This window comes from Fusarium odoratissimum, assembly GCF_000260195.1.
Source record: "Fusarium odoratissimum NRRL 54006 unplaced genomic scaffold supercont1.18, whole genome shotgun sequence".
In the NCBI taxonomy this organism is placed as follows: domain Eukaryota; kingdom Fungi; phylum Ascomycota; class Sordariomycetes; order Hypocreales; family Nectriaceae; genus Fusarium; species Fusarium odoratissimum.
The window spans coordinates 577,536-588,950 of NW_022158777.1; the positions used below are offsets into that span (position 1 = coordinate 577,536).

Sequence of the window (11,415 nt, forward strand, 5' to 3'; positions counted from 1 at the left end):
ATGCGTTCCTGACGATCGCAAGATCCCCTGCCTGGCATAATGTCACCTATTCGATAAGCTCGAGATACCATTGACACATGCATTTGAGTATTTCCAACCTTCGGACGACAATACAAAACAGACTTGCAAACCCATACAGTGACAGTGCACTAAAAGGTCCAGACCTCGTTCAGAAACCCCCAACTTCCCGTGCCAAACAGTGTTTTGGCAATCAAAACAGGATAGCGTTTATATCGGAGCATCACTTCCGTTTCGACAGGAGCTATAATTACACCAACCCTACAACAAACAGCGTTGACACCTAACTGAACTTGTACTAATTGCCGTGATTCTTATCTTTAACTATAACCATAACCCTAATGTTTCCCCTGGGCCCCTGGTTTAGTGTGTCATCGTGCCCTGGATGGTAAGCTGTAATGGCACTAAAAGTTCGGTAAGCGAGGCGGTTTGAGGTTGCGCCCCTTGCAACGGGACCTGCTACTTTTATGGTTGGAGGGGAGAGTCTAGACGCGAGTCTTTTTTTTTTTATAAGCGCTGGGAGTTTAGTTCTTATCGCGATGATAAGAGAAGGGATGTTTCATCTTGTTGGATTCATCTTGACTTGGAGCCAAGAGATGGGATGACTAGAGTCAATTGATGAGGAGACAAATGCATGTCTTGATCTCTTTGACGGCCTCATTTATACTTATTATCACCAGAGTATGGCAAGTCTTGATAGCAATATAAAAGGAGCTCCTATGATTCCGTCTTGGCGTTTCCCAAGGCTTCAAACGAAGCCGTTGAGTCCTTGGCATCCGAGACCGGGAGAGTCTCACCCTCCTCGTCGCGACAAGACCTGCGGCGTGAATCACGCTATTCCCCACCTCCACACGTCAAGGTTTAAGGTTACCTTAAGCATACCTCACGAAACAACACTACCGCCCCGATTCTATTTTCGACCTCTACTCAATTAAAACCTGTTTACTATAGCTAACCCAGATCTTCTATTAAAACAATGTCCTGTCACTCAACCTGCTGATTTTTACTCATCATCGTTCGATTATTCTGTTCTTTGTTTTCTAAACTGTTTATTCTTTCTCTTCTTTGAGGCTGGCCTCTTTTTGTCAAGTGGATAATATTATTTGTTTCAGTCTTTTGAGTACTTACAGCCGAGCTTTACTTTTTGTTTTTTGTCAAGGATAATCATCATGGCTGGTTCCATTTCTTTACGGGCTCTTCTCTTGAGTGCTTTTGCCTCAAAGGCGATTGCGAGTTGTGCTTATGGTACACTGTTGCAGCCGCGAGCTGAGGGCGGCAAGGTTGAGGTTAACACTTTCGGTTACACTGGCAAGATTGTAAGTACCCAGAAGCCTACAGTTATTGGAGATGCTGACAATTACAGGGCCCTACCAACTGGGTCGCTCTCGACCCCCAGGCCAACGCTCTCTGTTCTACCGGCGTGAACCAATCTCCCATCGACATGGTCGCAGGCGCCAACGCCATGGTCCCCGCCAGCCAGCTGAACCTTGAGATTCCCGATATGCTCGAAGGCGCCGAATTCGAGAACCTCGGTACAACCGTCGAAGTCGTCGCTGGAAAGGGCACCATGTCTTTCCAAAACAACAGCTTTACTCTCCAGCAGTTCCATTTCCACTTGCCAAGCGAACATCTGGATGCTGGAAAGAGTATGGCTATGGAGATGCACATGGTCTGGGAGAGCGCCGACGCCAAGATTGCTGTCGTTGGCGTCTTTATCGATGTTGAGGATGGTGCTGGTGGAAGCCCTGCTGGTAACGCTACTGCTCCTGCTCCTCCTGCTGCTACCCCTGCTGCTCGTAAGCGCGATGGTTTTACCAAGGTCGTTCGCAAGAGTGAGACCAAGGGCAAGGATAAGCGACAACTTCCTGGTGTTGGCGGTTCTTTCTTCCATGTCAACGCGCCCACTACCGCTGCTACTACTGCCTCGAACCTTCTCGAAACTGTTTTCGGTTCGGTTGGTGAGATCTCTGAGCCTGGAACTCTTACCAAGACCAAGGGTCTTAGCATGGCTGAGTTGGTCAGCACTCTTGCTGCAGGATCTTTCCAAACGTAAGTCTTACCAGCTGCTGCTTTCACCTGAACCATGCTAACAATCGATATAGATACGAGGGATCTCTCACAACTCCCCCCTGCAGCGAGGGTGTCCGATGGCTCGTTTCCGACCAGAAGCTCTCCATCAAGACATCCACCTTCCACAGCGTTCAGTCTGTTATTGGCTTCAACTCTCGATTTCCTCAGGGCGCTCTTGGCGAGCCCAACGCCCTTGCAGGAGTGGCTGCTTAGATCTAGCAATGATGATAAGAGGAAGAAACTTGGTTGTGTAATAATATTGTCCTAGTATACGAGTCTGAGTCGCGCAGGTATACTGGCAGGTTCACAGTTAGAAACAAAGAATAGAATCGGTGATCATAACCTAGCCGCTGCTCTGTGAATATGTGTTTGGAGGGTCATCTGGCAACGTAGACATACAATCGTAAGAGAAATGCCCAAAAAAACGAAAAAAGCAGGCTCAAATATCTTGCTGAACTAAAAACCATCTTAACTAACACGCAGAAGCCTAATGCCACTAAAACTCAGAGCTCGAGGTCGGCATGCCCCGGTTGGAAAGCGTTTAGTAATACCAGACTTAAGACAACTTTCAGCTAGCCATTCACAGACGACACGTGCCTAAAAAAGCCCTTTTAGGCCGGGGGAGAATCGATAGATTGTACAAGCTTAATCTAAAGTTACGAGCTAGGTAGATCTTAGCGGCGAATGACAAGATCTAGACTCTGGCTACTCCGCATAGGCAAGATATTGACTGGCGGCATAACTTTTAGATGTAGACCTTCAACTGAGACAAGAAAATTGAATTAAAATAATTAGTGAACACTATACCCCGCAATCTGACTTATCTTACTTCTAACTGTAGGTGATATCTGCGAAAACGGGGTCTCTCGTTTATTTAAATCCCTCTATTAGCTCTTCCTATAGTTTTCCATCGGAGCACCAGTCCCCTCAGACCGCTGGCTCCATATTCACCATGAGCAAGCCCGAAGACATCGTTGATGCAGTCCCCGCCGTCGTCGGCGATTTGTTCACCAGGTTGACTGGCATTCATGCCGCTACCTTTCCCGACCAATCAATCGGGGGAAATTCGCTACAGTACAACAATATCTTCAACGACACCTTTAACGCCAAAAATGTCAACAAAGCACTAAAAGTCACGACTGGAGCAGGTATCAGGTTTGTTCCTGTCGTGGGAGGTTTACTCTCCGGTCTTCTTTCAGCGTTATGGCCTGACCCAGAAAATAAAGGCCTTGTCTGGGAGGATATTGAAGACAAAGGTCAAAGTCGTCGCGACCGACTTAATAAACAAAAATAACACAATTTATATGCGTAAGATGACTGAGGGACTGCACAAAGTCATGAGAGATTACCTTGATCAGGAACCAGGCAGCGTTGAGAAGGGACAATATTTCACGTCACTTGTAACGGCCCTATCACATGATCAGCCGTTCTACTTTGATGACAAAACACCCTGGGATAACCTTGCATACTTTGTCTCTGTCGGGACGCTACAGTTGACCGTGCTACGAGAACAGCATCTGTTTTATAGCCAGATCTACGGACACGAGGATCACCAAGCTGCAAAACATAAGAAGGACCTTGAAGATGCGGCCAAGAAATACCTGACCGCCCGCAACCAGATTGTCGCCGAGTGTCTCAAATATCACAAGGATCAAATTAAAGAAGAATGGCACGAGAATGATGCTGGGTATTTCAACGCCAACGCGGTCAGCCTCAAGAATCCCCTTCGAAAGGTTGATGAGCTCTTCAAGTGGGACGACATGTCGCCACTTGGGAAATACAAGTTCCAGTGGCGGCGAACGCAGTTCCAGACTTGGGTTGACACCGGCTACAAGGCACAAGTCGAAGCACTCCTCAGTCTCTCCTTCTCCTGGCCTTTGTACTTTCCAACTCCCCATGCAGATTTAAGATCCGAAAACTCTGCGCATGTGGACGAAGGCCAGATCACTGACACCACAGTGCGACGGCTGATGATGGATTTCCCAGGCTGGATGGGCGATGGTGCCAACTTGTCGATAGGCTATGATGTCTGCTACTTTGACCATGAAGATTTGTTCAGAAAGCACGGTCCTATTACAAAGTCATTCTTCACGCGGGCGATAGGCTCGATGGCATTGAACTCTGGTACGGCGATCAGAGAGCCGATATACGCGGTGCAAAGAGTGGCTACCAGCAAAAGACATTGGAGTTGAAGACAGGAGATGATCACCGGACTCTGGGCCAATGGAGGAAGCGATGTTCTCACCACCATGAAGTTATCGACGACAAGTCAAGATGGACAAGCTAGAGGGACTATTTCAGTGGCCAGAGATGGGATTGAGCCTTCTACTTGGAACTATTCATTTGATGGTCATAAGGGAGGTTTGAAGACTGATGAGACGGAGCGGCTGCTGTGGTTTTGCGGGTGGAGTATCGGCAATGGCGAGCCATACATCTACCGCTTACTTCCTGTTTTCGGACATTATCAAACCTGGGGTCCTTTGCAAAAGGATAAAAACAAATCATAAGCGTTGTAATTCATGAGAATGGTTCTAATTGACAAAAAATGGAAAAAGGAAACCTGCGTACCGCAGGTGGCTGGATCTCTCCCGCCGGGAATTGAACCCGGGTCTCAAGCGTGACAAGCTTGCATACTGACCACTATACTACGGAAGACAAACAGGCTCAAGCCTGCTGTAGTGAGGGGATTGTGATTGGAGCTCTGCAATTAAGGATTATACAGGTGATGGATTGCAAACTCAATTCTCCATTTACTAGTCGCCACCCTTCCAAATAATGGGCCTTCTGGCAATGCGAATTAACCAGTTTATTAAAACCAAGGACTACTCTTATCTCTTAATCTCAATTGGGAAAATTGCGCACCGTCGCGTTGACGAAATCATCCGGCCCACGACAAAAGATCAGCTTCGGTTCCTTCTGCGAAACATCCCCCTTCTTCCTTTCAACGATGTAGTCGACACAGATCGTAACGACCGATTCGAATAGCTCAGTGAACTCAATGTTACCACGAGAGCACCATCCGACGATGATTCCACTCCACTCCCTCTCTTTCAGCTGCGACTCAAGCTCGCCGAGGTTGGCGCCCTGGGCGTCAAGGTCAAACCCGATGTTGGCGAAGCGGGATGATGTCGAAGTAGGGACTTTGGTCTCGGACCATTGTTCTGCCAGACTTTCGGCTGCGCCGTACCCGTGGAGATAACGAGCAAGGGAAATAGTGAGGATGGGAATAGGTGTTGAGGCCGCCATTAGAGGATATGCAAGATGGTTGAAGTAGGTGTTTTGCGATTGCGCGGTGATCTTGAATGATGAGAGTTCGAATGGAGATACTGTTGCTGATATTAACTGACCCGAACCTGAGATTCTGCGGTCTTAAATACAGAGCGACTTGATTACTTCTTGAGTATTCGATGCTACACTAAGCCGATGATTACAAAGGGTGGCGAGATGCCGAGGTCTTTCCAAGACGCCGAGTCGCCGAACTGGCAGCACAGTAAGTCTAAATGACATAATAAACGATAACAGGTGTTAATGTCGAATCTTGATAAGAAAGGCTGGATTAATCGAATGAACTGTGTGACGTCATTGTACTGCGCCTTTTCCCATGCGATCCGGAGTTAGCTTGACTCTAACGTTAGTAAGGCTTAGGCTCGTTCTTACATTAAGCTTGGTAGCTATGCTCTTTTCGAGTAGCCTGTAGCAATATTAGCTGACGTTTTATATTAGATAATGGATTATGATCCAAGTCCGAATGAACCCACAAATCTCAGAGCCTTAGTATTGCGGCTCTGGCGTTAGATCCGGCCACTAAGGAACTTAGCGCTGTTTAGTGTACCAACGGCTACGCTGAGCCTCTCTTCAGGTCGTTGTCTTGTCGGGTAAGGAATTCTCAATAAATAATTATGGCGCTATGTGAAAATTGGAAAAACTATAACGTCAATGCTTCGATGAATATCAAGTTCGTTGAAACAGATCTAGGATCCATAGCTAGCGATCGTGAGTCTGCTGCAGCCATCTTCGCCGACAGAGACGATCGAGGCGCTATTCAACAACACAGGTGTAATACTTATCCTCATGCCGGATGAATTTAAGAGGTACTTTGCTATCAACCATCTCTCTCACTTTCTCCTCGCAAGCATGCTCATCCCTCTGCTACTGACCTCGTGCTCCCAAGAGTCGTCAACGTTTCGAGTCTTGGTATCAAGTACACCAAGCAAACTTTTGACGATCCTCACTTGAACAGTATTAGCCCTGAGGCGATATGCTGAATCGAAAGGGGTGCAAGTCCTCTTCTCGGTGGCGCCCAACAAGCGCTATGTATATAAGAGACTTCGCTCCTTTGCCATGCAGCCAGGAATATAGATAGTGGCATGTATAACCATATGAAGCCCGAAGCTTTGAGGGATATGGCACAAAAGATCACGAGGAGTCCCGAAAACGCAAATGACGCGCTTACCAAGACGTCTGAACGAGGTTGCGCAACTGGCATCGCTGCTGCGTTGGCACTAGATCTACCTGATTGAGTGATTGTAAAGTAGCTGAAGATTTGTTGCGGCTTGGACACAAGATGCTGAAAAGGCGGAGGTATGTAGAAGAGTCAGTGAATAGGCGGTTAGGCGGAGCTTTGGAGTGGACCTGCTGTGATATGAGATTGGTCCAGAACATCTATCACCGGGATAATAAACCATAGGCTGAAGTTCCCGTTGAAGAGACATGCTGAAATTGTTCCGAGTCCCTCTTTTTCTTCTAGTATTTCCTTTATTATTGGATTCTTGAGATGCATCGAGCCGAGCCGAGGCTTGGCATCATTACATAACCATGTCAAATGCTGACAGTGCAGGTGAGTCAGCGGTGTAAATCGTGAAATTGACCTTCTCATCTATCTGGATCATATTAATATTATTAAAAAGTCTTTATTGATATCTTGGTTGTCAGCCAGATGCTTTAGTCTCTCTAGACTGCCACCGTGGAGCTCTTTCAACCTCCAGCATGATAGCAATCTCAGAACCACCCAGTTGAAGGTGCGATTAGAAGTCTAAAGGTGCGGAAGTAGCCAATTGAGAAGTTCTCCATAATGGGTCGTGTCATCTCCAGAGTGGACCTTATGCAGAATATGCGATGCTCTACACTTCGGGGACCTGTCTCATTATGTGTTTTTGAAGCTTGGCATGATGCCCAGTCGGCCGCCTCAGCTCGGTCCATTCCGTCCGTTGAATCGACAGCAAGAGCAGATATAGACACTGCAGAGACCCAGACGGCTATAAAAAGGCCGTTGCAAGCCCATGAGACGTTGGGTTTCTTACGCTCAACACCAGCTCTATCCACCTAGCACTTTCAGTCATTCTTGCAAAGAGTCCCATTGTCTGTCATTCTACTCGCCTAGCAAGATTCAAAGCTCATAATCTACAGAACCTCCATCATGCACTTCCCCAGTCTCACGGCCATCATCGCCCTCGCAGCCACCGCTGCAGATGCAGCAAAAATCAACCTCGAAATCGGCTACTTCTCAACCATCGTACCCCCCATCGGCGGCAACATCCCCGGTATCGGCTGCGGTCCTTGGGCACTCGCCACAGGAGCCGACGGCTCTACCAAGAGTCCCACCGGCATGAGTGGAGGAGATGAGTGCCCCAATGCAGAGCTGAGAAACTTCTGTCAGCGGTTTGGATGTCCTCAGACGCTGAGATTCGGCAACACGCTTGCCTTTCAGATTCAGTCTGGTAGTGGTCAGAGTCTTACGGTCAAAGGGAGTGTTCTTAATGGAAAGTCGCAGACTTTGACGTGTGGACGATCTTTCCTGACGCACTCGGGGAATAAATACCGTACCAATATTTGTTACTTTGATCTTTGAGGACGAGACTTTGTATGGTACTCGGTTTGAGCAGGTTTGAAGGGGGATGGGGAACCTGATGCATTGAATTACATATGCGTTGGACCAAGATAGTTCACATAGGAAGGGTTATTCTTTGTACCATTAGCCCGAGGTCAATAAGTTTTTCACAACAGATATGCCTGATATGTGGCCGTGAACACAGAATTCCAATATTCTATTCTCTATCTATCTTAACAATCTCAGAATAATAAATCGCCCCTCTCGAACGACCATGGTCCTTCTTATAATCTGAACCCTGGGATGCCAGTTTCGATAGCTGCATCATTATGCTGGCAGTTCCTGGCGGCAATCTCCACCATTCGCTCGCGGAATAGCCGTAGTCAATGCCCTCTTGCTCAGAGCTGGAGTTGTAGTCGATGTGCCGCTCAGCTTGATAATCTCTTTTGGAACTTTCCTACTGATCCACTCCCTCCCCTTAAGAGTCAACTTCATATGTGTCGTCATTCCCGGCGTTCTGATTCATCTCGGTGGTTTCCTCGTGATCCACATCCTGTCCTTCAGGCTTAGAATCATCGTCCATGTTCCTCCCGGGAATCCGATAGCTCTTATCCTTATATCTTGCGCGTCTACCAATCGTGGATCGTTCGATCATATAACCCTTATAAGGATGTTTAGCTCTCATAAACCTACGCCAACGAGGCAATGCACTGCTAATTGGCTCAGTGCTACCAGTCCACTCATCAGGGTATCGTTCCTCGCCGGGTTGAGGTCTTGTCTTTGTGCATACTTCGACAATCCAACGCCAGTCCTCTTCTGTGAGCATGGTAAGCAAATCGGGATGGTCGTCGTGGAAGCGCTGGAACTGACGTCCAAGCTCATATGGCATAAAACGTTCATGCATGGCGATGGGATTGAGATAGTGAGGAGTTGACATTTTGTAAGTCGTTCAATAGACTAGTAAAGAGAAGTATAGAAGAGGGATGGATGAACGGGTGTAGATATGCTGCGGTGATTGTAAAAAGATAAAGAAGCAAAACGCTTTAATGCAGAAGATCTTTAAATAATTATATTTGTAGCTACCTGTCACGTGGAACTCTGCATTAGCTAAGAACACGGCGGCTTTGTTCTTTAGATATTAGAGCAGAATATGACATGTTCTTTGATACGGGCAGTACAGCCATTTGCATCTAGACGGACTGTTCACGATCTAAACGGTTCTCAAAAGGGCGACACCACTCCGCCACAACTTTGTTGCCTTTGATCTGATAACAGACTCCTCATCCTCTGACCGCATGTCGCTCAAGTCGGTCATTCCATAATTACCAGCAGCTAGCAAAAGCTCGATACACGGTGGCCCTGAAAGTTGACAATACCTGCTGAAGGTTTTGAGAAATACAGTCTCTTATTATTGACACATGCAGCCATCATAATCTGCATCCCAGATACTTCCCAGACTTACCCGAACATTATTATTTTGTATAATCCACTAGGTGCATCTATCTAGCCTCGACACCTTGAAACACTTCTCTTGATCTCATAGCATGGTCCTTCGCACAACCTGAAATAGCACATACCTCGTCCCACCATGCGCTGTCGTATGGTATCAAACGTATAACAGGCTGTCCATTCTCATCCAAGAACCTGGAAACATAGAGGCCATGAGGATCGCCACCTTCGCTTTCCCCATCCACGTTACTCACCCAAAGCCACCTCGAAGACGCCGGTATAAACCCACTCTCTTCCCTCCCCCGCTCCTCCATCACCACGGTACCAAGCTCTCCTAGAGCGAGAAATTGAGGATCCCAAGCACCTTCCTGCCAGGTGACACTTTGCATGAGATAGAGCGCCTCCATGCGGACATCGTGAACTCGACATAGGCGGACAATACCTGACAGAGGAAGCAGTATACCCTCTCCCAAAGTGATATGACGAGGAACGCCATCGCGTACCTGCTGCTTCAACCACGCCGTGCAATCGTCAAGCAGAGCTTTGAATGTCTTCTCGTACCGATCGTATGACAAGTCGCATGGTTCAAGAATACAATCTAGGTGAATCTCTGCTATGACGCAGTGTATCTCCAGTAGCTTCAGGCGGTGGAGATGGCCCTCGTCAAGGTTACTCTTAAGATAGGCCCGGATCACTTCACCCCACGACAAAGCTTGTTTGTACAGAATTCGGCCACGTTGATGGAATGACTTGATGAATTCCGTGTCTTTCAGTGCCACTACATCATGGGCCTGCCCTACATACGCCATCATAGCACTGTTGAACAACCTCCACCGACCAAGAAGCGACTTTGGTAAGTCTACTCCAAATACTGGCGGTTCTGTGGCAGACACTGTCTTTATCTGCATGTAGATCGGTATGGCCGATATGATTTGCCGTGAGTATTGACACATCATAGAAAAGCAGAGGAATGTATGTTGAACCGACGTGATCTCATCCTTGCTGCCTTCTGTGCTCCTTTGATGCGCAAGATGTTCGTTTAGAAGAGCAGTCACACTTTTCAGTATACTGTCCACCGACCGATGATTCCCCTGCAAGATCTCAAACAAGGCCATCAGAATCGTCATGACCGTCATGGTCCGTACAGAGACGCGCGCCGGGTCGAGCTTTAATCGCTCACGGAGACCTTGGACACCCTTGAGGTAATGCTTGAGCGAAGCAGCGTGATTTCTGTTCTTGACACTGCTTGGGCCCCAAACCTTAAGAGGCGAAGGTTTCGATTGGACGATAGACTGTTTTGTATCCCGCGCGTCATCAGCGATGGCAAGGGTTAAGGCGCCAAGTGCTAGCACCAGCTGACGAATGGAGTCATCCTGGTGCACACCAGTAAGAATCGTCCCCTCGCAGAAATCCATGTAAAAACTGCCAGAAAGCTCTGGGGCCACGTGATACCGGAAGGCATCGAGATACGGTACACTATGCCCATCGAGCCCAGGCAACGTTGACGGAGCAAGCGGCAAGACCCTTAGCGGCACAACCTGCGCTGGTGGCACCAGGACGGTCTCATGCTTTGTAGGCTTCGTCTCATAGCCATCGCATACAAAATCTCCCCGGATACACCGCGCACACGCTGGTTTACCCTCGTCACACTTGACGCGACGTGTCTTGCAGGTCAAGCAACCACTGCGGACTTTGGGCTTGCTGAGGCGATGAAAGCGCTGCTTGGATCGCGCGTTTCGTCTTGGGATCAGTTGGACGGGGACAAGCAAGGGCCCTGCAGGAACGAGGGGAGGAGACTGATTGGTCGCCATGAGGAGGGAGGATGTACGGCAGTCTCAGAGGGTCAGTGATTACCGAGCAGGATTCTTATATCGGCACATGGGGTCGAGGTCAGCAATTTAGGGCTGAACACTAACGGAGAGTGCCGTACAGTTTCTGGACTAGTCATGTGGGGTAGTCGTCTCTAAGAAAAGATCTTTTGTATCCAGCGAATTATTAATGCATCTTCTTGGGCTCAGCCTCAGATTGAGATTAGTCAGGTCAGCTCGCCA

At 48.0% G+C, this 11,415-nt stretch overlaps 6 protein-coding genes across 6 annotated transcripts; 3 read left to right on the top strand and 3 right to left on the bottom strand.

The window, feature by feature from the left end:
* The first annotated feature begins 932 nt into the window (after positions 1–932).
* Positions 933–2,433, top strand: FOIG_10537 (uncharacterized protein). The gene is made up of 3 exons (XM_031210884.1): positions 933–1,334; positions 1,382–2,067; positions 2,121–2,433. The coding sequence occupies exons 1-3, from the start codon at positions 1,188–1,190 to the stop codon at positions 2,299–2,301; spliced, it is 1,014 nt and encodes a 337-aa protein (XP_031059595.1). The 5' UTR covers positions 933–1,187; the 3' UTR covers positions 2,302–2,433.
* Positions 2,434–3,040: 607 nt separating this feature from the next.
* On the top strand, positions 3,041–4,280 carry FOIG_10538 (uncharacterized protein; the record flags this gene model as incomplete). Its single annotated transcript, XM_031210885.1, has 2 exons — positions 3,041–3,344; positions 3,424–4,280. 2 exons carry the CDS (start codon positions 3,041–3,043, stop codon positions 4,278–4,280), a joined length of 1,161 nt encoding a protein of 386 aa, XP_031059596.1.
* A 589-nt stretch (positions 4,281–4,869) lies between these two features.
* FOIG_10539 (uncharacterized protein) lies at positions 4,870–5,583 on the bottom strand. The gene has a single exon (XM_031210886.1). The coding sequence runs from the start codon at positions 5,332–5,334 to the stop codon at positions 4,930–4,932; it is 405 nt and encodes a 134-aa protein (XP_031059597.1). The 5' UTR covers positions 5,335–5,583; the 3' UTR covers positions 4,870–4,929.
* A 1,647-nt stretch (positions 5,584–7,230) lies between these two features.
* Positions 7,231–8,089, top strand: FOIG_10540 (uncharacterized protein). The gene is made up of 2 exons (XM_031210887.1): positions 7,231–7,446; positions 7,495–8,089. The coding sequence occupies exon 2, from the start codon at positions 7,505–7,507 to the stop codon at positions 7,934–7,936; it is 432 nt and encodes a 143-aa protein (XP_031059598.1). The 5' UTR covers positions 7,231–7,446; positions 7,495–7,504; the 3' UTR covers positions 7,937–8,089.
* Positions 8,090–8,393: 304 nt separating this feature from the next.
* On the bottom strand, positions 8,394–8,852 carry FOIG_10541 (uncharacterized protein; the record flags this gene model as incomplete). Its single annotated transcript, XM_031210888.1, has 1 exon — positions 8,394–8,852. One exon carries the CDS (start codon positions 8,850–8,852, stop codon positions 8,394–8,396), a length of 459 nt encoding a protein of 152 aa, XP_031059599.1.
* Positions 8,853–9,277: 425 nt separating this feature from the next.
* Positions 9,278–11,245, bottom strand: FOIG_10542 (uncharacterized protein). Its single transcript, XM_031210889.1, has one exon. The coding sequence runs from the start codon at positions 11,173–11,175 to the stop codon at positions 9,415–9,417; it is 1,761 nt and encodes a 586-aa protein (XP_031059600.1). The 5' UTR covers positions 11,176–11,245; the 3' UTR covers positions 9,278–9,414.
* Positions 11,246–11,415: the final 170 nt, after the last annotated feature.

Bases quoted from the DNA above. Each gene is read 5' to 3' on its own strand.
- FOIG_10539 (XM_031210886.1), bottom strand. From the start codon at position 5,334: ATGGCGGCCTCAACACCTATTCCCATCCTCACTATTTCCCTTGCTCGT.
- FOIG_10542 (XM_031210889.1), bottom strand. From the start codon at position 11,175: ATGGCGACCAATCAGTCTCCTCCCCTCGTTCCTGCAGGGCCCTTGCTT.
- FOIG_10540 (XM_031210887.1), top strand. From the start codon at position 7,505: ATGCACTTCCCCAGTCTCACGGCCATCATCGCCCTCGCAGCCACCGCT.
- FOIG_10537 (XM_031210884.1), top strand. From the start codon at position 1,188: ATGGCTGGTTCCATTTCTTTACGGGCTCTTCTCTTGAGTGCTTTTGCC. The intron at 1,335-1,381 runs GTAAGTACCCAG...TGACAATTACAG, and splicing joins TCGGTTACACTGGCAAGATT to GGCCCTACCAACTGGGTCGC. The intron at 2,068-2,120 runs GTAAGTCTTACC...CAATCGATATAG, and splicing joins GCTGCAGGATCTTTCCAAAC to ATACGAGGGATCTCTCACAA.